Source organism: Cataglyphis hispanica, chromosome 8 (assembly GCF_021464435.1).
Source record: "Cataglyphis hispanica isolate Lineage 1 chromosome 8, ULB_Chis1_1.0, whole genome shotgun sequence".
Classification (NCBI taxonomy): domain Eukaryota; kingdom Metazoa; phylum Arthropoda; class Insecta; order Hymenoptera; family Formicidae; genus Cataglyphis; species Cataglyphis hispanica.
The window spans coordinates 2,552,958-2,576,392 of NC_065961.1; the positions used below are offsets into that span (position 1 = coordinate 2,552,958).

Here is a 23,435-nt window from a genome sequence, read left to right on the forward strand (position 1 = left end):
CTTATTAAACTGTGCTACATTAATTATATATATATATATATATATATATATATATATATATATATATACATATATACATATATATATATATGCATCTAACTTTTTCTTTTACAAAAAATTACAAAATAAAATTATTGAGAAAACGTAAATTATGATCAATAATCCGCTTTTTTTTTTAATCTCTGATACGTGATATAACTAGATTTTGCTCTAATGATCTATAAATGCGGTTTGGAACATCTATGACAATTGTTATAACAAACGATAATGCAATTTATTATGTTTATTCTAGCGTTTGTAAGATCTGATATATCGAGAATGTAAAAAAAGTCATTTTGTTAGTGATAAAATTATTCTCACGTCAATCATTGTAATACTTTCTGTGAAAATAATAAAATCGGATAAAAAAGTTTGTTTTGTGGACTACACAGACTAAATTATTATGATCTGCAACGCGATCATAATAATCATCGCGATCATAGCTTTTATGTGTCGATAAACAAAAAATAATAAATCTCTCTGCTATGATTTTAGAATCTTTTCTGTAAATAGAATAGAGGAAAATAGAAATTTTTTTACAGCCCTTGATAAGATAACAGGACAACGTTCGATGGTCAATTTAAGCTTTAATTGTTATCTCTTTGATATTGAGAGAAAATATTTTTTTTCTCCCATATTATTTATTTATTTTTTCTTTACTTTTATTTTCCTACGTACTTTATTATCTTGTTATGATAAATATATTATAATATATCTATTAAATTTTCTGGAGATGTCAGCAAATGTTAAAATTATGCGTTTACGCTTCTATATAATTTTATATATTGCTATTATATTATCCGAGAACATCCAGACACAGCCAATTAGATATTTAGATTTCTAATCGGATCCCAAATCATATACTTTTTATGTTCTCCTGTTTTATGGCTCGTCTAACATAAAATCGTGGTAAACTAGAAATTCCTTCTGGCAATCGTTATTAGCTATGTATTAAAAGTTGACGTTTAGGACAACGATATAAGCCACATCCAAAGCTATAACATGGAATACATCTTAAGTAACAAAAATGATGTTTGGACGATTTTACACAGTAATTATGTAAATGTATAGTACATACCATTGTCATTTTCTCCGAGATGTTTCAAGAAATGTATTTTTTGAGTTATGTCAGCAAAATAAACTGAGTCCTGGAAGCATATTAAAGAATTCATATTTAATAAATTTATATATATTTGGAATTGATATTTCAAAAAATATAAAATATATTTTTACATTATTAAATAATTACATTATTAATAAAAATTTGAAATTTAAAATATATATAAAATATATATCTATATTAAAATTAATAGTAAAAGAATTTTTCAACATAAATATATTAATACATATAATATATATATATATATATATATATATATATATATATATATAAATAAAATTTTTGTACAAAAATAATTATTTAACAAAAAATATTAATAAACAGACAGTGCTCGCCATATTTTTCGCGCTCCCATATCCCGAATTTTAAACGCATTTCAGCAAAAGCAACTCACACGAATGACACACGTAATCCGCATATACTTCGCATTGTTATATTAATTATGTCTCTTAGAATGGAAAACTTAAAACACACTTTGATGTCTCTACTTCATCTCATACTCACGCCTTGTCTCTCTAGAAGAACTGCGTTCACAATTGAAATTCTCGTTGGTAAATTTTCGCGAAGATCCGAGCGGACGCGAACAAAGGATTTTTGCGCCTCGTTCTCGTCGGCGCTTCGCGTTTCTGCGCGCCAAGACGAGGAAAGGAGACCGTGGACCCGTAGAGCGGGGGACAAGAGCCGGTGCGGGACGCAAGAAGAAATCGAACCGCGGTCTCGCATGGTGGATCGACGACGCATCGAAAATTAATGTGAATACCACGAAACTGGTCCCCGCGGTATTCGCCCGCGGGAACGGTATTTCTGTATTTACCAATAGTATCGATAATATTTCTTCGTTCTCTGCTCTTTTTTCTCTCTCTCCCCCTCTTTCTCTCTTTCTCCGTCCGACGAGATAAGATCTCTCTCGTGGGAGACGCGATCTTCGGAAATTATAGGTTTTCGCGGTTTGAATTATTTCTTGCTCTCGACTCGCGCGAGTAAAACCATCGGTAAAGAACGCCGCACGATGGGTATGGGACTGATTGGGGCTCGTTATGGGCCTCTTCTTCTCCTCTTCCCCCCCCCCCTCCCTCTACGTTGCGCGAGTAAGATCATGCGAGGCTCAGGTGCTGATACCCTGAATTAATCCTTTCAATACCCGTTCGTGGATCATCTCTTAACTCTTCATATTAAAATGAACTCGAATAAGAAAGAGGATAAGAAGGATGTTTATTTATTTTTTTGCGCTATCGATTGTCAAAGATATATTTGATATTTTTAATTCCAGGTAGCAGTTTAATTGCTTTTTCTCCACATTTTTATTTTATGTGTCTTACTATGATAATTATTTGATTTTTTTATTTACTTATTTACTTACGTATTAGCTGTTATGGAGGATCATTCAGTTCTTTATTACGCTTGAGACATAAAATAAAATAGCTCGAAACGATAAATTGATAAACAAATGTTTTACGAGATAATTTATATTCGCGTTCTCTCTTTATAATTCACGACACAATATCATTTTTGCTAAAAACTTGCGATCTGCGATTGTCTGGCGAGAAGATGATGAGCGGTCACCTACGCGGCGAATCGCGATTAAGATTCGTGGAAAGCGTGTGAACGAACTTTAATTGTATCTCGCCGCGACAAACAAAAGAATCGAGAATATCTCGTCTCTCGGAGATGCCCCTCCCCCCTCTCCCCCTCGGCCCATCTTTTCTTCCCTCTCTACTCCTTTATCCCGCGCGTACCTTCCTGAACCCTTCATCTCGCACGTTCACGAATCGAATCCAGGAAGGGAGAAAAGAGGAGACGCAGGAGAGGAGGGGCGGGAGAATGCTCAAGGTTAAGGCAAATCGCGCCGCGAATGACGTCAGGATGCAGTTAAACTAGTTTTAGTTTTAGTCCAGCCGCGCGCTCTCCGGAACCAGGCCCGGACAAAGAAGAGGCTGTATGGGAACCATCGGTCCAGATAGAGTAGGGAGAGCGCGGATGATAGAGAAAGGGGAGAGAGAAGGAAACGCGGTGGAAACGCGCGATCTTTTCCGTCGCGGGACCGACGAGATCGCTCCGTTTTCCCTTCATCGATTTTTGGCTGCACGATGATACCGAGACGAGCGCGCGACGATAACGAAATCGAGAGACGAGAAGAAAAAGGCCGCGGGTAACCTTGAGACGTCAGCGTCCGGAGAACGCTTGATTAACTGGTTCTTTGTTGCTAACTAGACGCCGCCGTCGTAAAATGCCCGTTTGCTGAAATTACTATCGGGCGAGCGACTCTGCTTGCGACATATAAATATTAATGTATAAATGAGAAAGAGAGAGAAAAAGAGAAGAGAGTGCGTTTCGATGTGTTTTATCCTTTTGTCGGTTCGAAACTCATTGGATCGAAATCGCAAATGTAAAATCATCACATGTCCTGTTAAAATTATTACGTTAAACCGTCAAAGAGAGAAAGAAAGAAAGAGAGAGAGAGATTAGCATTTATTTTATGCTTGATATGTTACGATATATTAAAGCAAATTATTACGGTGAACTGTCAAAGGAAGAGAGAAAGAGAGAGAGAGAGAGAGATTAGCATTCATTTTATGCTTGATATGTCACGATATGCTAAAGCATTTTTACATGTAATGGGGCTTTGATATTTGATACAAATTCAATTCTCTTTCTTTGAAAAAATCTAAACATGTATTTTACATGAAGACACAATATATAATAAATCTGAAGGAAAAAACACATGTATATATATATATATATATATATATATATATATATATATATATATATAGGAAGATAAAGCTTTAAGTAGAATATTATTGGATTAAAAATTAAAAATTTGTATAACTAATTAAATTCTATTTTAGTAATAAGTTGAATACAAATATTAATATGATATTGCAAATATTAATCTTCGTTTGGAGCAGAAACGCCAATTGATTTTAATCTATGATCAAACTATTTGTAAATATGTATATATTCTGAATAACAAAAATCAATTCAAGGACTTCAAAACAATAACATGGTTACACAAAATCTAGTTATTCCATGATTCGATTATGATAGCGATGTAAAATTCATGACTTTTCTTATTGAATATGCTACGTTAGGCAATAATTTTTTCCAACATTTGTACGAAGGAGAATATCATATATTTTATTAACAAATCTGATTAATAATTGGATTTAATCAAATTGCTTAGCGCTTCCCTGAATTATGTATCCTATGATATAAGGAATCTTCGAGAATTGATCCTCGGCAAATTGAGATATCGTTAGACTTTAGACATTTAACAGCGATGGATTCTATATACATGGAGCGAAACGCCAATATTCAATTAGCACTGATCGACATTGATAGACTTTCTAGCTTACCATCGTGTTCCGAGTCCCTCGGCTATCATCCGTTCATGATGTACTTACGAAAAAGTCGAAGATTCCTTTCGACCACGAGATTCGGGAAAAAAAGGACGCAATGTGACACGTGCCTGAGCAACACCGGTCCCGGAGTCGTTGGCCGGCGCGCTAAGAGCAGCAGCGCGAGAATAGCCCGCGGTGTAAACCAGCAATCATACGGTGGTCCAATTACCATAAGAAGGGCTCTAATTTCACACAATGCTCCCTTTTTCCTCCTCAGGGCGGACCACGGCCGGTCGCGATCGGACGGGTTGCACGTGGCCGACAATAGCGTCCGAGGAAGGTCGCCTCCAGCCGATCGACTTCCACAATTTCTCAATAAGTTCTCGCGTCAAGGGAGAACGAGCCCTTCCTTCTTCGTATCCGGGTCGCGTCTTGTGTGACAAAAATTTGATACGGACGCGCGGAAAGATGAATCCTTCGGGATCCTCGCCGGTGATCAGCTTTACATTATTAGATGCGCGGGATCGGTGTCATACGTGACCCTATTCGCACCTTTTACGTGCCCTTTAAGAAATAAAACGGTACCTTTCTCTCAGCGAAAAGTCCGTTCGTCGTAATCGTGATCCGCGGACACTTTTGACAATAGCATTATACTTTATAATAATTTCTTTGAATCCAGATAGCTTTAATCCATTAACATAGAATACATTCTGACTATCCTCAATAAATGTTCAATTGAAAAATAAAACGATACATTGAATTGCCTAAATTACAAATCGCAAATTTTTTTTTTAATAATAATGATAGCTTTCAGCTTATATAATTTTCTCTCATATTTTTCACTACAATTAATATTCAATGGTGAACAATGATTTAAAATGCAAATTGTTTCAAAAATATTAATTTAAATACTCTTTAATTTAAATAAAATAGTATTTAAAAAATTATTTTCTGTTTCGTAAATATTGCCCATCATGTGTCTGTATTCACATCGAGTTAATATACGAGACAAGAAATGCGTGAGATTACATATTTACATTTTTTCATACATCCTCTGGTCTCCAATATTTTGATAAATCTCAAGCAACATGAAATGCACAAAGAAACTTTGAGTGGATTCTAAATTACAAATTGAACTTGTGAAGAAGTTGCACCTGATTAACGCGTTATACAATCTTTTCGGGGAACGCTGACGAGAAAAATGTCCAGCGTCAGTTGAAGAATAAACACGAGCTTGAAAACGAGGGAGGGAACATCGGCGGAACATAATAGCGACGCGCGTGAAAGCATTTAGCTCACTCTCTGAGAGAAAAAGAAAAATGAAAAAAAAAGGAAGGAAGACGGAAAAAAAGGACAGAGGTTAGCGAGGGTCGCATCGCAGGGGAGGCTGGGTTAGAGCTGGTAAGGTGGCATTGGGCGCATTTAACGCGGCGGGGTAGGGTGGACGATTAAAATTTCAATTCGTTTTCCGCGCGAACTGACTCAGCCCTTTTTCTATACATTCATCCTTCTTCAACTGCCGACCGCCACCCCGTTCTGCGAACTCTCGTCCGCACCGCCAAATGACAGTCCCGACATCGCGGAGAGAGGAACCACTTTGTTATAATTTCCTTTAATGAGACGCTCTCGGTATATTGTCGTCTCTCTCTCTCTCTCTCTCTCATTCTCTCTGTGTCTTCTCACTTTGCCGAACTCGCGAAATATTTTTGTAACTCTTGGCGATCTGGCGTTTTTTCAGCGAGGGGTCACCTTTCGCGAACTGCGGTTTGCGAATCCTCCTGTCATGTGCTAGAAAAAATATGCGAAGAAGTTTCATTCCGCTAGATGTTTTATTCCTATGTCTTTTTTGCGTTATTATCCTCGCCAACGAAGTTTTGTCGTATAATAAAATTTATGCTACGTTACGTCGACGATGTTATAAAAGCAATCTCTCTAATATGAGTTAAGCAATAACTCTCGTATGCAGTATTAGATCTCTTTGTGCAAAAAATACATGAGCTAATATAAATATGTAACGAGAAATATTACATATATATCAAAATTGTTAATTAGTAGTTTAATAATAATTACATAGATAAATATAAATCATAGATCATAGATTATCTACAATTTTTTAAAGTTTTTTAGATTAATGTCAGACTATTTTACTTGATATCAATTAATTTATTATTGATATTATATATTTCTCTTAAAGAAGTTTTGTAAATTGATAAATCAGAGACAAATCACGTCTCAATTTACAATCGATGAATCACCTCTAACACCTTCACTTTTCCATTCAACGCGAATAAAACTCTCGTTATACGTTTCGTTCTCATCGATATGCGTCACGCATTCATGGATTTGCGAACGAAGCCGCCGTCTTTTCCTCTCTTTCCTCGTATCACAAGAAAAATGCTCGGGAAAAACAATTCCGTCTGTTACGAAGAAGAGAGAGTGAAATCAAAGAGAGAGAAGAAGACAGCGTGCGGAAGGAAAAGCGAGGGAAAAAGACGAAAAAGCGCACGTCGTCGCACGTGTTACGAGAAGACTAACCCCTCTCCCGCATTTACTTCACACTGTAGGACTTCGTGACACAAGGGTCCGCGGGGACTGGGGGGTAGGGTGGGATTTCCTTAATAAAATGGGGCGCAAACGCCACGCCAGCGAATATCTAGCTGATAGTGGTTCGGTCAGCTCGGCGTCCACTTCGAAAATGCCGAGTGGAGACGAAGGAGAAAGATGCCGAGGAAAGGCCGGATGGGAGGGAGGGAGGGAGGAAGGGAGAAGGGAGTGGAATCCGTAGAAGGGTGGCTGCTGCTTAGGCTGATTCAATCTACCGCCACCCTCCCACTAACCGACGGCCTTTTCGCTGTATTTCGACGCGCTGGTGGATGAAAATTGTGAAACAAAAAAAGAAAAAAAATACGAGAGGTGATTCGATTAAGGAATTGAGAAATATAGGAATCTCGTAATTAACAGAGCCATTGAAGAAAGATAAATTTAGCCATAGAATGCTGCAGAATTATCGCGTTTTGTTTCTCGATCTCGAGTTTCTCCATTTATTCTTCCATTTAATTATTTCTTGACGTTTAATAAAATATTACAAAAACTGAAAATGTTTTTATAAAATTGGAAATTGTAATTAATCAATAAAGTTTTGTTTTGCGTTGAAATTAATTTTAAAGGTAATTCTTGTGCAAAATTTTTAACTACAATATGTTAAACCACTTTTCTGAAATTATCAACAAATAAATCAAAATAAGATGTTCAGATTATTAACTTTGAAAAATGATCTATAATTTGCAAAAATCAATATTCTATTTATAATTTCAACGTTGTATAATATAAAAAATATTTTTAAAAAAAATGAAATATCACATACATACAAAATACATATATCAGAATACATAAAAATATATTAGAGTATACGCAGCAGATAAAATTATAAACAAATTTCTGTCTTAATTTTTGTCCCGAATTATAGATCATCTAAAACAGACTTTACATATAATATTTATAATTATAATATTTCTTAAATTTTCATTAGTTTTGTATGCAAATCAGCATAATACAAAGTCTGAAATCTTAGTTAACTGCTTATTGCGATATTCTCGATTCTATCTAGAAGATTAATCGTTCACATTGTATGATTTTAATACCGATCGTTTATTTACTAGTTATGACACCACGTTCTGCCCACACACGCGGCAAGGTTGTCTCTCTCTCTCTCTCTCTCTTTTGCATCAGGTGGCCGCCGCGCAATGCACAATAAACATATTCATAGTTGGAGTAAAGGGTTAGGCAATGGTGGATGCGGCTGGTGTCGGGCATAAGAGGGCAGGATAGAGGGACTTGTCGCATTCCGTATGCAAAGTGCACGGACCGAGAAGCTGGACCACTCGCGTGTTGAGAAAAAAAGTTATCGTAAAAAAATGCAAGGTTACCCACATTTTTTTTCTCTTTTCTTTTTTTTTATTCCATTGGGTCGTTCCGCGAGCGAAGCCAGGTGAGAGGAGCGCGTAAAGGAAAGAGAGCGAAATGGTGAACAGGGGTGGAGAGGGCGAGAAAAAGAGTTTAGTTATCACCAGATAATACCCTCGCACATTTTTTTTTTACGCAAGCACTTACGAAGGGGCTCGTGGCTTGGCCTAATAAAAAGTTAGGCGAACTGCCGAGAGTTACGTTTATTACTTGGTGGAATTAGGTGATCTTCGAGCAATTCGAAGATTCAACCGAGGGGATTTTTTGGTGGAAATAAGTGGACCGGCCCGCACAATGATCCGTAACGCATTAAGTGCCACCAGAATTACATTTATTTCTTCGATGATGTGATATTTTTTATATATCAAAATACTCTCGAGTGTACTGTAAAAATCGATTAAAAATTTATGCTAATCAATTTTTTCCACAAATTTTAATCTTTGATATTATTTAGATAATAAAATCACAAAGTAAGATTTTATATTTCAAAGCACAATTCGTCAGAAAATTGTACAATTTTTAGAGATAAAAATAAAATTATATTTTAATTTTTTACAACGGAGAATTGTTTCATATCTGTAAAAAAAATAAAATCTTGCAACACACACACACACATACACACACACATGATAGATATAAAATACAAAATAATTTTTTAAAAACTTAAATTCAAAAATTTTAAAAGAGATCTCGCTGTAAAGTCTCGTCTGTGTAAAGACGATGCTGGCCGTTACGCGGGCGTGCAACAAACAAGGATTCTCATGCCATGCGCACGTCTGGTCCGATGGTGTTCTCTCTCTCTCTCTCTCTTTCTCTCTCTTTCTCTCTCTGAAGACGTATCACCATAGAGAATCGGGAGAGACGTGACGGGGGTGTCGTAATTGAAAAAGGACACATCGAGGCTAAAGAGAAAAGAACTAACAGAGAGACAAAACAACATAGCGTCTTGGAGAATTTGGAGTCTTATTGAGAGTGAATGAGAGAGATGGTAAGGTCGAAGGAAGAAAACAGCCAAAATACACGCTAGAAGGAGCGAGGAGGGAGGATGAAAGCCAGGAAGGGCAAGGAGGTCTCAAATTTGGTTGGCCGTCGTTTTCCACCGTTCTATCGTGCGTGCCTATCCCTCTTCAGTTCAGGCAGGGAATCAGAGGAGATCGACTATAGTCGAAAGTGGTGGGGTTGCTACGCAGGAGAGACGGGAGTAAGCAAGCGGCAAGAAAGAGAGAGAGAGAAGCAAGGCAGTTTCGTGTTTCTCTTGGTCAAACATTTGGATGAGAAAGAAGGGAGAAGTTTAAGCGAGAGGTAGGAGAAGAGAGAAGACAAGAGTTCTTCCAGCGAAGGGAGAGTGATGGAACGATGAAGTTTTCGTGAGAGAAAGAGAAAGTCTAAACATTAGACGAAGAGAACTGCTATTCGCCGGTGTTGCTGGATGAGAAGGAAGAAAGACGTTTGAGAGAACAACGATACGAGATAAAGAGAGATAGTAATAGAGAATGAGGGGAAGCGTGCTAAAGTCTGAGAGAGAAATATAGAGACAGAGAGAGAGAGAGAGAGACTCCAAAGAGGCAAGTGACGACGAAGAGGGGGTGGCGAGATTGCGAAGGAAGCGGTGAGGGGCGGGACACGGCAAGGGAGGGATGAGAGGAGGAGAAACGGTGCCTTGGCGCGAGCCCGAGGAGTCGAAACTACGGAATTCCAACCGACAGAGTAGTACCGGCGTTCGTACGACACGGTCACAGTTGTAGTGAGCGAGTGTAATCCGAGGTGAGAGAGTGAGAGAAAAGAGAGAGAAAGAAAAGGGAGAGGGGGGGGATTTGAACGGAGGGGTGACGCGAAGCTGAGGTGGTTGCGTCTCATTGTGTTCGCCGGCTCAGTTCCGCTGCTCTCGCAGTACCGGATACGCGACGTCAGGTGATCGATTCTCACCCACGATCAGTCCCGCGTAAAGAGAAAGAGAGACTCCACAAGTGAAAATTATTGCGATATATAGACATAGTTACAGTGAGCAAAGTGCGAAGTATATTTCGCGCTCGCAACAATCGTCGCGAAATTTTCAAAGTGACGATTCGAGGCGTCCCACCGGAAATCTTCTCTCAAAATCAAAGTGTCGATCATCGAAAGAGACTTTGCTAGAGAAACGACGAACGTAAATTTGAGCGTTATCGAACGCCAGCATGTAAATCATGGACTATATGCGCGTTTATTTTCATTTCGTTTTGTTCATCTTGGCGCCGACGTAACCGATAACGTCCGACGCTCATTATCGAGAGCCGTCTCTAGTTCTCACAGCCAAGGAGCCGGCAAGTGGTGGTACCGTCCCGCTGTCGTTGTCATCGTCGTCGACACGCCGTCGAACCGAGGTCAACAATGCCGTACGCGGTGACTGCGATTTATCGAGCAACATTGAATTGGATATTCGCGTCCGCAATCGGTGCGATCATATGATAAATGTAGAACACGTTGTATTCCCGGTTTCTTTTTGTTTTCTCCTTTCTTCTCTCTTTTTGTTTTAAACCCCTCCCTCTTCCTTCCCTTCTATACGGCTAGATCGAAGCGCATTGTTTCTCCCGTTGAACTAGTGAACCCTTGCACGTGACTCGCCACGGTGTCTTTTCGCGCTTTCACGTACGACGCGATTGTTCATGTGTTATTTCGCTACTTCGCGTGTAGTTTTGCTGCGTCATAGGACGCGATCCAAGAGGCGACTAAGTGAAACAACAGACCGGAAAGAAAGGAAGAAGGATCGTCACGTTATAGTTGCGCGCGCGCTCGGACGCGTGTAACGGGCGCTCATGTGTGTGTGTCGTCTAGTTTTATTCTGTTCGTGTTGTGTACGAGTTACTATTCGACGGCTGAAACACGTGACTTGACGATCGAGTGGAAAGAAGACAATATGAGTGAAATGACGAATGTTGTCGAGGCACAGCAACAACAGCAACAATACGTAGGTGGCAGTTCAAATACGAGGCATCGTTGTAAGGACTGCGGTGTGAATTTTGACGGCGAGAAGAGCCTGGAAGTACACATACAGTATAGTCATAAAGAGAATTTGTTAAATCAGTGGACTAATAAGGCACAACAGGAAGAGAGCAATAATAATCATAGTAAGACTGGTAATCATAATAGTCACGTGAATGTCAATCGGGATAGTGTGACTGTGCCGACGGACTCAAGTGAGCCGTCATCGATGTCGCCTTCTCAGGATCCAACATCCTCGCAGCAGCAACAGCAACAACAGCAACAGCAGCAGCAGCAGCAGCAGCAGTCACAACAACAATCTCAGCAACAACAGCAGCAGCAACAACAGCCTGCCATACATACACTTGTATGTCAGCCATATGATCATTTTCAAACATCAATGTTTAGCGACAGCAGCGGCTATTACATGCCAAACGAGCAGCCTTATATGTTAACTCATCATTTTACACCGTCACAGGAAGATGTTCAAGGCAATCGCGACGGTGGCGGCGGTTATCCGCGTTATCATCCATATCAGCATCATCAGCAGCACTATTCTGCGGATCGCGCGACGTCTAATTCTACTAGCCCGCAAAGTCCGCCGCTTCAATGTGACAAATGCGGAGCCGTTTACGAGGATGCAAATCAATTAGGCGAGCACATGAGAACGAATCATCTGGATTCGCCTTCTGCATATCCATCTGCGCCACAATATCAACAACTGGGCAATAGTCCTCAGCAGTTGCATCCATCACCGCCTCTTTCCAATCAACCGCAACAACAACCTAGTTACGATTACAACGGCGGACAAACGAGCAAGTCGGATATGAAACAGGAACCGCCTGAAGAGCAGGCTGAAATCCTCGACTTAGATTCTCATAAGGTGCAAACGCATCGATATGAAGAAGAGCTTGTAAGAATTCAACATCAGCAGCAGCAAGGACTTCAGATACAGATGCAGCAACGGCTGATACCGCAGCAGCAGCACAGAATAGGATCACATTCGGTGAGTTCTATGCTGGGTTGGCCACCGGCCGCCCAATCACATGATTATCATACTGGGCTTGGCTCTATGGGCCCCATAGACAATGTTCCTCCACCGATTGCTGATCAGGGTCAGTTCATACGCGGTCAGCATATGCCCATGGAGCATGGACATCAAAGTTCACCGATAATCACAAGCACGCAACCGATGGCAAGTCATCAGATGCCAGCTGGGTTCGCTCAACAACCACCAAAAGCGCCGTTAGCAAATCAATCCTGGAAAAGCAACGAGCCGCGCCGGCCAAAGACCTACAATTGCACCGCGTGCAACAAGTGGTTTACAAGCTCAGGCCATCTCAAAAGACACTATAATACAACGTTGCACAAGAACGCTGTGAAAAATGGCAAGGAACCTGATCCGGCAAACTTACCGATTAGCGCTCATCATCATCCTGCTAGAGAGAATAATCATTCAGGCAGTAGGGGCGGAGGGGCGCCCGCACGATCTCCGCCGGATTTATCATCTTCCAGGAGTCCCCCAAACTTGATGGCAGGTCCCTCGGGCGAGGCGACGAGGGGCCTGCTTCACACGCCCACCACGCACTGCAATTCCAACAGCAGCAACAGCAGCAGCGACTCTTCGGTAACAACTCTGCAGCAACAGTTGGTCCATCTGCCGCACTCGGGAATAATGCCGGTCAATTCTCCGATTCCATCGTCGCTGGCGGGACATCATCAGCAACAAATGGGTTCTGCGCCTCATCAGCTGGGCCTCCAGCAGCAGCAGCAACAACAGCAGCTTCACCTGCCAACGGATTCGCCGGGCCAGCCGGTGCATCATACCACGAGTTCGCCCATACCCCCACAGGCGGCATCGCACATGAATTGCCCTTCACCAATGGGTACATCCCCCCACCCGCATCACATGAACTCGCCACCAGGCTCGGTCCATCCGGCGATGACTTCGCCCACGGCAATGGGGGGTACTACGATGCCTCATCAGCCGTACCCAAACGCCTTGCCCCCCCACGTTACAATTACTACCAACACCCCGGCGGTCCTACTGGAGTCTACCCAACCAGTTACCACCATGCAACTAACTACTATTGGTAACGAGCAAAATGACCAACAACAACATCAGCTGCTGCCTAGTTTTACGATCTTCGATCAGAAGAATTTCACGCAAATCGGTGTACTAACTGGGTTTGTAGTAGAACAAAACCAGATACAAACCGTTAACGTGGGGGGGCTAAGCGCGGAGGAGATTGCTCCTCAAGAATCTTTTGAATCTTCCACAACGTCCTATGACCCGTATTCACCATCGCGCTATAAGTCGTTGACCGATATGGACGTAACAACGATACAAACAAACGAGGAACATGTATCTTCGCTTTCCTATCAGCTTGAGCAACAGCGTATTGATCTCGAAACAAATAATAATCATCTATCACACTCGAGGCAGGCGAAGGAGGATGTAGACCCGAACATCGGTTTGCAACCTAAGAAGGAACGTAAGAGTAAGACCAACTCGAGTAAGCAACGTCAGATCACCAGCACTGCAGCCAATTTTATTTCGAAGGATGGTGTCTTTATGTGCATTGATTGTAACAAGTCTTTCGTGAGAGGTTGCTATCTCACGCAGCATAACAAAAGCTTCCATTCGGGCGACAAGCCATTTAAATGTGCCCAATGCGGCAAGCGATTTCCGAACAAAGAAGTGTACGAAAAACATGTTCAGATGCATACCTGTGCGAGGAGGCATCAGTGCGACGCTTGCCCGAAAGTGTTCGCCCACAAGACCGACCTCAAGCGGCATATCTGCATCCATACCGGTAAACGGCCGTTTAAATGTGATACTTGCGGTAAGGGATTTATCCGACAAGATCACATGAAGAAGCATCAGGACACGCACAACAAGAAAGCACGATTGACCGCGCAACGGCAGAACGTCCAACGGCTAAATGCTCAGCGGCTCAACGGTTCGCGTTTCAACATTCAACGGTTCAATACTCAACGATGCAATGTTGAACGGCCCAACGATGTCCATAACAACTACGACAGAAAATTGTAAAGACGTGTGTCTCCGGGATGTCAAGCCCGATTGGGCTGCCCGACCACTGCGCGGCTTCGAGATCGTCTCGATGACAGAACGAAAGGTAATGTTCGTCGATCGACAAATATCGTTTTTGTCCGCCTTTTTCTTTTTCTGTTCGTTCAATCCAATATATATAAAAATACAATATACAATCATTTGCTAATGATTTGATATTTATTTTGTAATTCTCTATAAAATGCAGTATTCTTAATAAAATGAAGCAAATAACAAATTTTTTGTCTTTGACTTTCTGTGAATAAATACTATTTTTAAAAGCAGTTTTAATTAGAGATATGTACGTAGACGCTGTATGGTACTGTCAGCATTTTCTCCATTTTTTTTCTATTAAGGTAATATTTATTCAATTTTACTCTCAAACAAATTTAATGTTCTCCAAGTTTTTATCTAAAAATAATTTAATAAAAAATAATCAAGGCGAAACGGATTTCACAATGTATCGAAACTGTGTTTTTTTTAACACGTAATACAAAAAACTTATCTGCGAAACTTTCACGTGGTATCGACCAAAATCGTAGCGATAATTGAAAGAAATACTGCGAAATCTTTCTTTATCTTACTTTCGTCGCACCAATTCCTCAACTCAAGATCGCAAATTCCGTTAATGTTTTTGACGACGATCTCGAGAAAGTTGTATAAGCGTAACATTTTCAAATTGGCAATAAGTGATCGGAGACTAAGATATCGATGTTGTATTAAGTCGTCGAAGCTTATAACAATGTGTACAAAGTATTAAATATATATTAAAAAGTGTGTATATTATTATTATATTATAATTATTACAATTATATAATGACATAAACAAAAAAAGTTCTCTATAATATAAAATTTACAATCATAAGACAAAGGCCAATCAGCGCTAAAACGCAGAATTATTCAGCGTTTTTTTATACTTTTTTATGTATTTTTAGTATATTATAAATATATATAATTATGTTATAACTATGCCTTCTTTTCTATGTTTCTTCAATATACGTTTCCAAAATCATGGAAAATTGTTCTCATTTATCTCATCACACATTTTATAATTTGTAATTATATTTTTCTTCTTCTTCTCTCTCTCTCTCTCTCTCTTTCTCTCTCTCTTTCTCTCTCTGTCTCTGAGTAAATTACAATATTTATTACAAGGTATCATCTTACACACACTATACACACCTACAAACATACGTGTGTGAGATATAATAGCAATAAATTTGCAGATAATGTTGGTAATAATATAATTACATTAAATGTATGATAATTATTATAATAAAGTTATAAAACTGTAATATAATATTATTATAACAAAGAAATTTTATTGCTATTTAACTTAAATAAAGCACAAAAGATGAAGCATAATAATAGATTGTGAAATGAGATGAATAAAAATACAATTTAACCGATGTGAAAACGTATATGCTGAAGAAGCAAAAGTTCATTTTATCTTATTTTTAACAAATTTTTCTGTGTTTTTATTCTACAACTGAGCGATGTTTTGTCGTAAATATATTTTAAAATATTTATAAATAACTTTTTCCTTTTGTTATATGCGTTTATAAAAAATAAAAATAAAGTTTCTATTATATATATATATATATATATATATATATATATATATATATATATATATATATAAAATAAATAAACCAATAAAACACTCTCTATTGTGAAAACATGCCCAATATCGATTAATAATTGAAATATATGTAAAAGTCGAAAAGAATGTAAAAAATATATTTTTTATTTTAGATAAAACTTTGGTTTTAAATTCTCGCTACTTTATTGTGAAAATGTGCCCAATATTGATCAATAATTGTAATATTAAAGGGAATAATATTAAAGGAAAAGTAAAAAATATACTTTTTATTTTATATAAAACTTTGATTTTAGATTTGCTGAAAGTATCGCAATCGCGGCGATTTTACTCGTTTCGCTACAGTATTTAATCAAATATCGATTAATCAGTGCCATCAATATACAAAACGATTTGAGCTACACGAAAATAATTAACATTAACTGAGAAACTTCAATAGCAAGAACATATGAAATAAGAGTAAATGTCAATAGCAATCGCTGTGAGCAAACGGCAATGAATAATTAACATATCATATATTTTTAATGAGAAAATGTAATCTATTAATATCAAGACAGAAGTGTAATTCTTATTAATAAGAATGGCAATTAAGCATAACAATCCAAGGAACAAATAAAATATATAATTTATTATAATTAACTTAACTTATTACATTACTATATTCATTTTTTTTTACTTTATCTTATCAAATTTAAAAAATATGTTAAAAATATTCAATACATATATATATATATATATATATATATATATATATATATATATAATTAAGTTTTAATTTCAAATTATACTATTATATTACAATAATATACTATTATATCACAATAAATAAATATATGAGTTTTGTAAATAAAATTATAAAAAATGTATGATTATATTATAAATAGATCTCATTTATAGTGAAATGCAATTACAGAATAACAGAATAAATATTTTACTCTCATTTATTTATGTGTAGGATCAAGTACAATTAAATAAACTTGATCGAAAACATCATACACACAGTATGTCGACGTATGCGCATTAAAGATAATTCTTTATCAAAATCAAAGTTTTTATAAAGTGAAAAGTATGTCTTTTTGATATATGACATTTGATATAAATTTCAGGTAATTTTGATATATGACATTTGATATAAATTTCAGGTATTGATCAATGATGGGCACGTTTTTACAATAGTGCCTCATTTGTTTATTTAAAAGCTTAAGATAGTCTAAGTTACGGCGTGTTGCTCAAAGTGAACTTTGCTCGCACTTTTATATTGCTTATAAGATTTAAGTAAATCTTCTTATCAATCGTGCAAAATTGGTATAATTCGAAATTAAAACTCGGTTATATATAATACATGCTTATGTAAACGTGCACATCTAGTGAATTACATCTGAAATAATATAAGTTCTTACATCAATTTACACATATTTTTTAAAAATTGTTTAAATGTTTATTATACATTTTTAATATACTTATTACTGAAATTTACCAATAATAGTTTGCGCACCCCCGCCTTGACTTTTATTTGCCATTTTTTGGTTAATTGTTAAAATATTTACATTTTTAAAATAATATTTAAATTTTTAAGTATAAAAGTATTCTGGTTAATTAATTTTTTGAATGTTGAATTTGTGTATATTGTAAATATAATAATCTAATGAGTTAATTAAATTATATATTTTATTTGTTCTGCAGATTGTTATGCTTAATTATAAACATTTGTCACCCTTATCAATAAGAGTTAAACTGTTGATTGATTTAATATTGATAGATTCTCTCTTAAAGTTATTGATATGTTAATTATTAATTAATTGTTAACATTTACTCATTTACTTTGTATGTTCTCAATTTCCTATGTTATCAATTAATGTTAATTATTTTTGCTGCTCAATTCGTTCCGCATATTGACGGCACTAATTAATTGATGGCTGATTAATTACTGTGGCAAAACGAGCCAATCGCTGCGACTGCAATCCGAGCCCTTGCAGCGAATTTTCCTTCGAGCCACGCGTCGTTCAATGCAAATACACATTATGAGTAAACGTTCACCTTGCTATAACGAAATAACAGGTTATTGTTTTCATCGGTTCTAGTTCCACTCGAGCCATTGATTTTAGATGTGCGAATAGTTTCTCGCTCAATATTATATTAATTATCTAAACCCTGCATCGTGCGCGCGTACACACACACGTACAAAACACACACACACACACACACATTACTCCTCTCCGTGTTGTCATTTAGAAAGAATTATACAATTCATATACGTTGAGACACTGTATGTATGATATTTTGATCAAGTTTATTTAATTGTTCTCGATTCCCTTCCCTCCCCTTACACGTAAATAAATGAGTAATAAAAACATTTTGCTCCATAATTGCGTTTTACTATAAATGAGATCTGTTTATAATATAATTATATATATATTATATAATTGTATTCACAAGATTCATATGTTTGTTCATCGTGACAGTTTATTTCTATTTCTAGAAAGCATGTTTAATATTTAAATAAAAAAGGAAAAATCAGAATGCTATCAGATAATTCTTTGAAACTTCTTTATATTAGATAAAGCCGTTTTATATTATCTAGAATATTCTTTTCACGCGTATTAATTGACATATTATTAATGTAATAAATTAATTTGTCACAAGTGCCACAAAAATTGTACGTATCGTCATGATGAATATTACGTAGAATGTTTCTAAAATAGTAACATGACAAATATTAACATGACACTTACACCGGCAGTATTGTAAAGCTGGAAAGGCGAAAGATCCTGATAAGCACATGTGGATAAATCTAAGTTTTTAAGATATAGATCGCTTTAAGATATTGCGTATTATTTCGTAAGTGATTTTCGTCGTTAACCGCGAAATATAATGACATTTTAGATATATCCTATATAAAACAGTGCACGGATGTAAAGATATATTTTCAGATACACACAAGAAAATTGCGAGCGTATACACAATAGTACATCATAAACTTGGCGCGAACGTAAACACATGTACACACATCGTTTCATCAGCTCCGTTTTGTTTATTATATTAAGAAAGAGTAGATATCAATACACACGTAAACATTAATGCACGTAAATAATATCGATGTATAGCGTATAACACGGTAATACACGGTAAACGATATGTAGCACTCTTGCCATTTATACTACATAATGTCACACCCGGAACAGACTACCTCAGAGTTCAGGAATTTAACGATGAATAAATGGAGAAAAGAAAAACGATGAAAAAACCAATGCAATAATAATAATAATAATAATAATAATAATAATAATAATAATAATAATAATAATAATAATAATAATAATAATAGTAATAGTAATAGTAATAGTAATAATAATAGTAATAATAATAGTAATAATAATAGTAATAATAATAGTAATAATAATAATAATATAAATAATAATAATATAAATAATAATAATAATAATAATAATAATAATAATAATATTACTAAAGTAGCGAGAAGAGTGTCCGAGCGGACAAAACGATGTACTTTCATACATTGTAGTTTGACTTGTATTTTCTATGCGTTACGCTAATCATATTTCTTGCGCACGAGGTATAACACTATGAGAAAGAAAGGGAGAGACAGAGAGAGAGAGAGAGAGAGAGAGAGAGAGAGAGAGAGTAAGAGAGAGAGAGAGAGAGAGACAGACAGACAGAGAGAGGAGGCCAAAAAAGAGAGAGAAAGAAAGAGAGAAAGCGGAATTCGTTTAACGTAATATAAGATAATTTATACTGAGCACAAATTTTGAAATCTTTACGTGCATTACTAATATAAAATTCAACTAAATATCAGAACATATTTCTTCCCCTTTCTCTCTCTCCCTCTCTCTTTCTTTTTACATCTAGAATCTAATGTCAAGCCAAACAAATAAGAAAAAATGCAAAATATAGAAAACAAAGAGAGAGAGAGAGAGAGAGAGAAAAGGGGAAGGAAAGACAATGTAATCTGGTAGCATGTTCGGTTGGATGCTGCGTTAGTAATACGCGTGAAAATTTATACATAATTCATATTTCGGATTAATTATCATCAATGTCAATTTTTGATGGAATATGAATGTTGGGCATTTTTCGTTTCATCGATCAAAGCTACTATGTACGTTACGTTCCTATATCTAGTGGATTAGCGTACAATTGAATTGAGAAACGGAGAAAAAAAATTGACGTTTTCTAGAGACATATCAAACAGTGTTACTGCACGCGGTTTTATTATAAATAATAACGCGGCGATATTAGACGAGAAGGCTCCGATATTGCGCAATCGAATGTACTATATCTAGCCATATCATCGTTTTACGATCCAACGTCACGAGAAGAACGGGATACAGATGTTCGCGATTTTGTTCATCTCTGTATCCAAAGACGCGATGACGAAATAAATAAAAAAAGGAGAAAGATAGAGCGAAGCAAATGTACGTAACTAGAAAATTTCAGAGCGATGAGATTTTCTTAGTAGTCAATATGAAAATTTCGTGACGATTCCAGAGTATATAGTTGTTTGAAACATCAAGGCGCATTTTGCTTGTTTTTTTTTTTTATATTATTTTATATTATTAATATTAGGCCCCCCACTCTCCTCATTATTGACTATTATTATATTAATATTATTGATTATTATTATATTATATTAATATTATTATATTTTGTGACAAAACTATCGTATTAATTGTAATACGTAATTTTTGTACATTTTATTCACTTGGCGAATGTCTGTTGTGAGAAGAAACGATGATGATCCTGGCACATTCTACGTGCTACGTGTAACACTAACGCGTATGTATATGTATGTGCGTGTGTATATATACACTAGGGGATTATTTTTTTTCTCAAATGCGCGTCTCGTTACGACATCTTAGATCAATGGTATGATACATATCTTAGGTTTTCGATAGTTCTCTTTAGTAAAAGTTTTAGCTTCTTTAGACGATGGTGTTTGGGTCCATGTATAGATTTCTTTAAAAGAATGATCCCCTAATTGTTCTGAATAGTGTATGTCACAATGTAAAAATGATGATTCGCGACCAATAATTAGTGCGCGCGATTTTCCCGAGGTTTTCAAAATACATATTGACGCATTTACCTAATTTTATGACTGTAGTTTTTCACAAATTGCTTTACATACTCTGGAATATTTTGGAATATTGTTTCTATATATATATATATATGCATGTGCTGCTTTCTACTATAAATATATGTCTCACAAAAAAAAATCAGGTAGATACGTTGATGTATTTTGAGAATCTAGAAAAAATCGCGCGCACAAATTATTAATCGCGAATCATTAATTTTGAAGACGAAGAAGAAATGTATGGGTAAAGATAGCGGCATAAATTCATATTTGAAAATCTCTATACGCACTGAAAAATTTGAGGAGAGAATTGTACACATTCCGGGACATTGCATCTTCATATTATAAGGATATTGGTAAAATGTATATATATATATATGAACAGTCCCAAACACAATCGCGCGAAAGAAAGGTATCGATAATATTGTGACATTCCCTTTAAAAATGTGATTCTAATTTCATGGGCATTTTCTTCGAGAATATATTGAAAAGCAGTTAATTTTCGTGCGAGAGAAAAATAACTTGAGAGAAATTCTCTCATTTCACAACACATAATTCTATACACACACACACACACACACACACATACATACTCACACATACACATGTTTATATATTTCTCTTGTGCCATATAAATATATAAATATATATATATATATATATAGATATAGCCATGCGTGTCGACAAATTTATAAAGTTCCAGAGAAAGGAAGAGAGAGGAGAGAGAATGTATGTGACGATTATGACATAGTGATATTTCGATTATACATATATTTAATGATCATATACAATGATTACATACCGCACGCGTTTTCCGTTTTTCTTGAAGGGGCATACAAAATCCCGGAGAAAACATTGAGAAATTCGAAAAATGCGATAGTCCGTTAGAAATCAATAATTATATTAAAGATATTAATATAAGATTTATAAAGATGTATGGGTGTACACATTATGGATAAAGGCTTTTCGCCAGATTATCTTCGAGCATTTCTTTATATTAATGTCACGAGATTATAATTTTTTCCAGTACATTAATACATTTTTTTAATTTCGAAATAATAACTCTCCAGGATTTTGCATGCCCATACACTGCTGTTTTATCCTTGTTTTAAGAATACATGTAACCTAGGATGCATAATAGCATAATGAAGAACCACAAAAAGTGAATTAAGTAAGAGAAAAAATAATTTTGATACACAGATATCGCTTTTTTATTTTATTATCTTTCAAAAATTATCTACAGAGTAAGAAAAAATTTAATCAGCAAGATTAATTAACAAAATAAATTTAATTGAAAGCATAATATAAAAATAGATAAAAATAATTGTAAAAAAAGATATTCAATTCTATTTATGCATCTTATGGTTTCCACCGGTGTTGTGGACTTTTGTCCCATATCGCAACTAGTCAATGACTTTTAATGTTTTAATTCTTTGAAAAGCAGTTAATTTGCGCCAGAGTGCAAGAAAAATAACTTGAGTGAGATTCTTTGAAAAGGAACCGCTCTTGTATTTTTGTCCTCAGTATGTAAGATCTTATCTTTGCTTATAATTCTTTTCTTTTCTTAAACATGGAACAGCTAATTTATACCAATCTGTACCATATGGCAATGTCCTAAAGCTAGCAGACCGAGAATGAGAAGCAGGAGAAAGTATGGCACTCGAAAACTAGTTATATGTATCAGTTCTTGTTTTTTTATAAGTTACTTATAAAAATATACACATGTATAGTATTGTTTTTATAAATATATTTTATTTCTTCGTAAAATAAAACCTCTTGATTCTTAGAAAACATTTTTCATTTTATTTTCTTTCTGCGTTTCCTTCTTTCCTTACGTTTTACCTTATGTTTTATAGATTACGTATATTATTTTATCAGTATATCGTTAAAAAATGCATACGGATTTCGTTGATAAAATTATCTCATGGAAGAAACAAGAGGTGAAGAGGGAGATATTAGATGTGCGAACTATACTTTCTTCAAAATGCTTTATAAAAATATCTTTTTCATGTAATACAAAGTTAATTTAAGCAATTTAAGCTTGTTTCACGTGCATACCGTATATTCGATGAAATCACCGAGATACGGAGTATACGATACACGACGAGTATCTAACGAGTTAATGCACAGTTATGTTTACTCGCGTGTATTCGTGATCGGACTTCATTAATCTCGACGAGCAGAACATCTCCCCGGCCGTTTTGCGCTTTCGAAATCAACGGATATCTTCCGTTTCGTACGTTCTGTTTGCACTTTTT

At 36.1% G+C, this 23,435-nt stretch overlaps 2 protein-coding genes across 2 annotated transcripts in view; one reads left to right on the forward strand and one right to left on the reverse strand.

Moving 5' to 3' along the window:
* Positions 1–845: 845 nt before the first annotated feature.
* Positions 846–23,435, reverse strand: part of LOC126851626 (uncharacterized) — a 97,330-nt gene continuing 74,740 nt past the window's right edge. Inside the window, exons 6-7 of the mRNA XM_050595775.1 lie at positions 1,118–1,187; positions 846–1,034 (exon numbers count right to left, since the gene is read on the reverse strand). Coding sequence (XP_050451732.1) covers positions 991–1,034; positions 1,118–1,187 — 114 coding nt within the window. The 3' untranslated portion in view covers positions 846–990. The remainder of the gene's footprint in view (positions 1,035–1,117; positions 1,188–23,435) is intronic.
* On the forward strand, positions 10,129–14,732 carry LOC126851382 (probable serine/threonine-protein kinase yakA). Its single transcript, XM_050595294.1, has one exon. The coding sequence runs from the start codon at positions 11,357–11,359 to the stop codon at positions 14,474–14,476; it is 3,120 nt and encodes a 1,039-aa protein (XP_050451251.1). The 5' UTR covers positions 10,129–11,356; the 3' UTR covers positions 14,477–14,732.

Excerpts from the sequence above, each read along its gene's own strand:
- LOC126851382 (XM_050595294.1), top strand. The coding sequence starts at position 11,357 with ATGAGTGAAATGACGAATGTTGTCGAGGCACAGCAACAACAGCAACAA.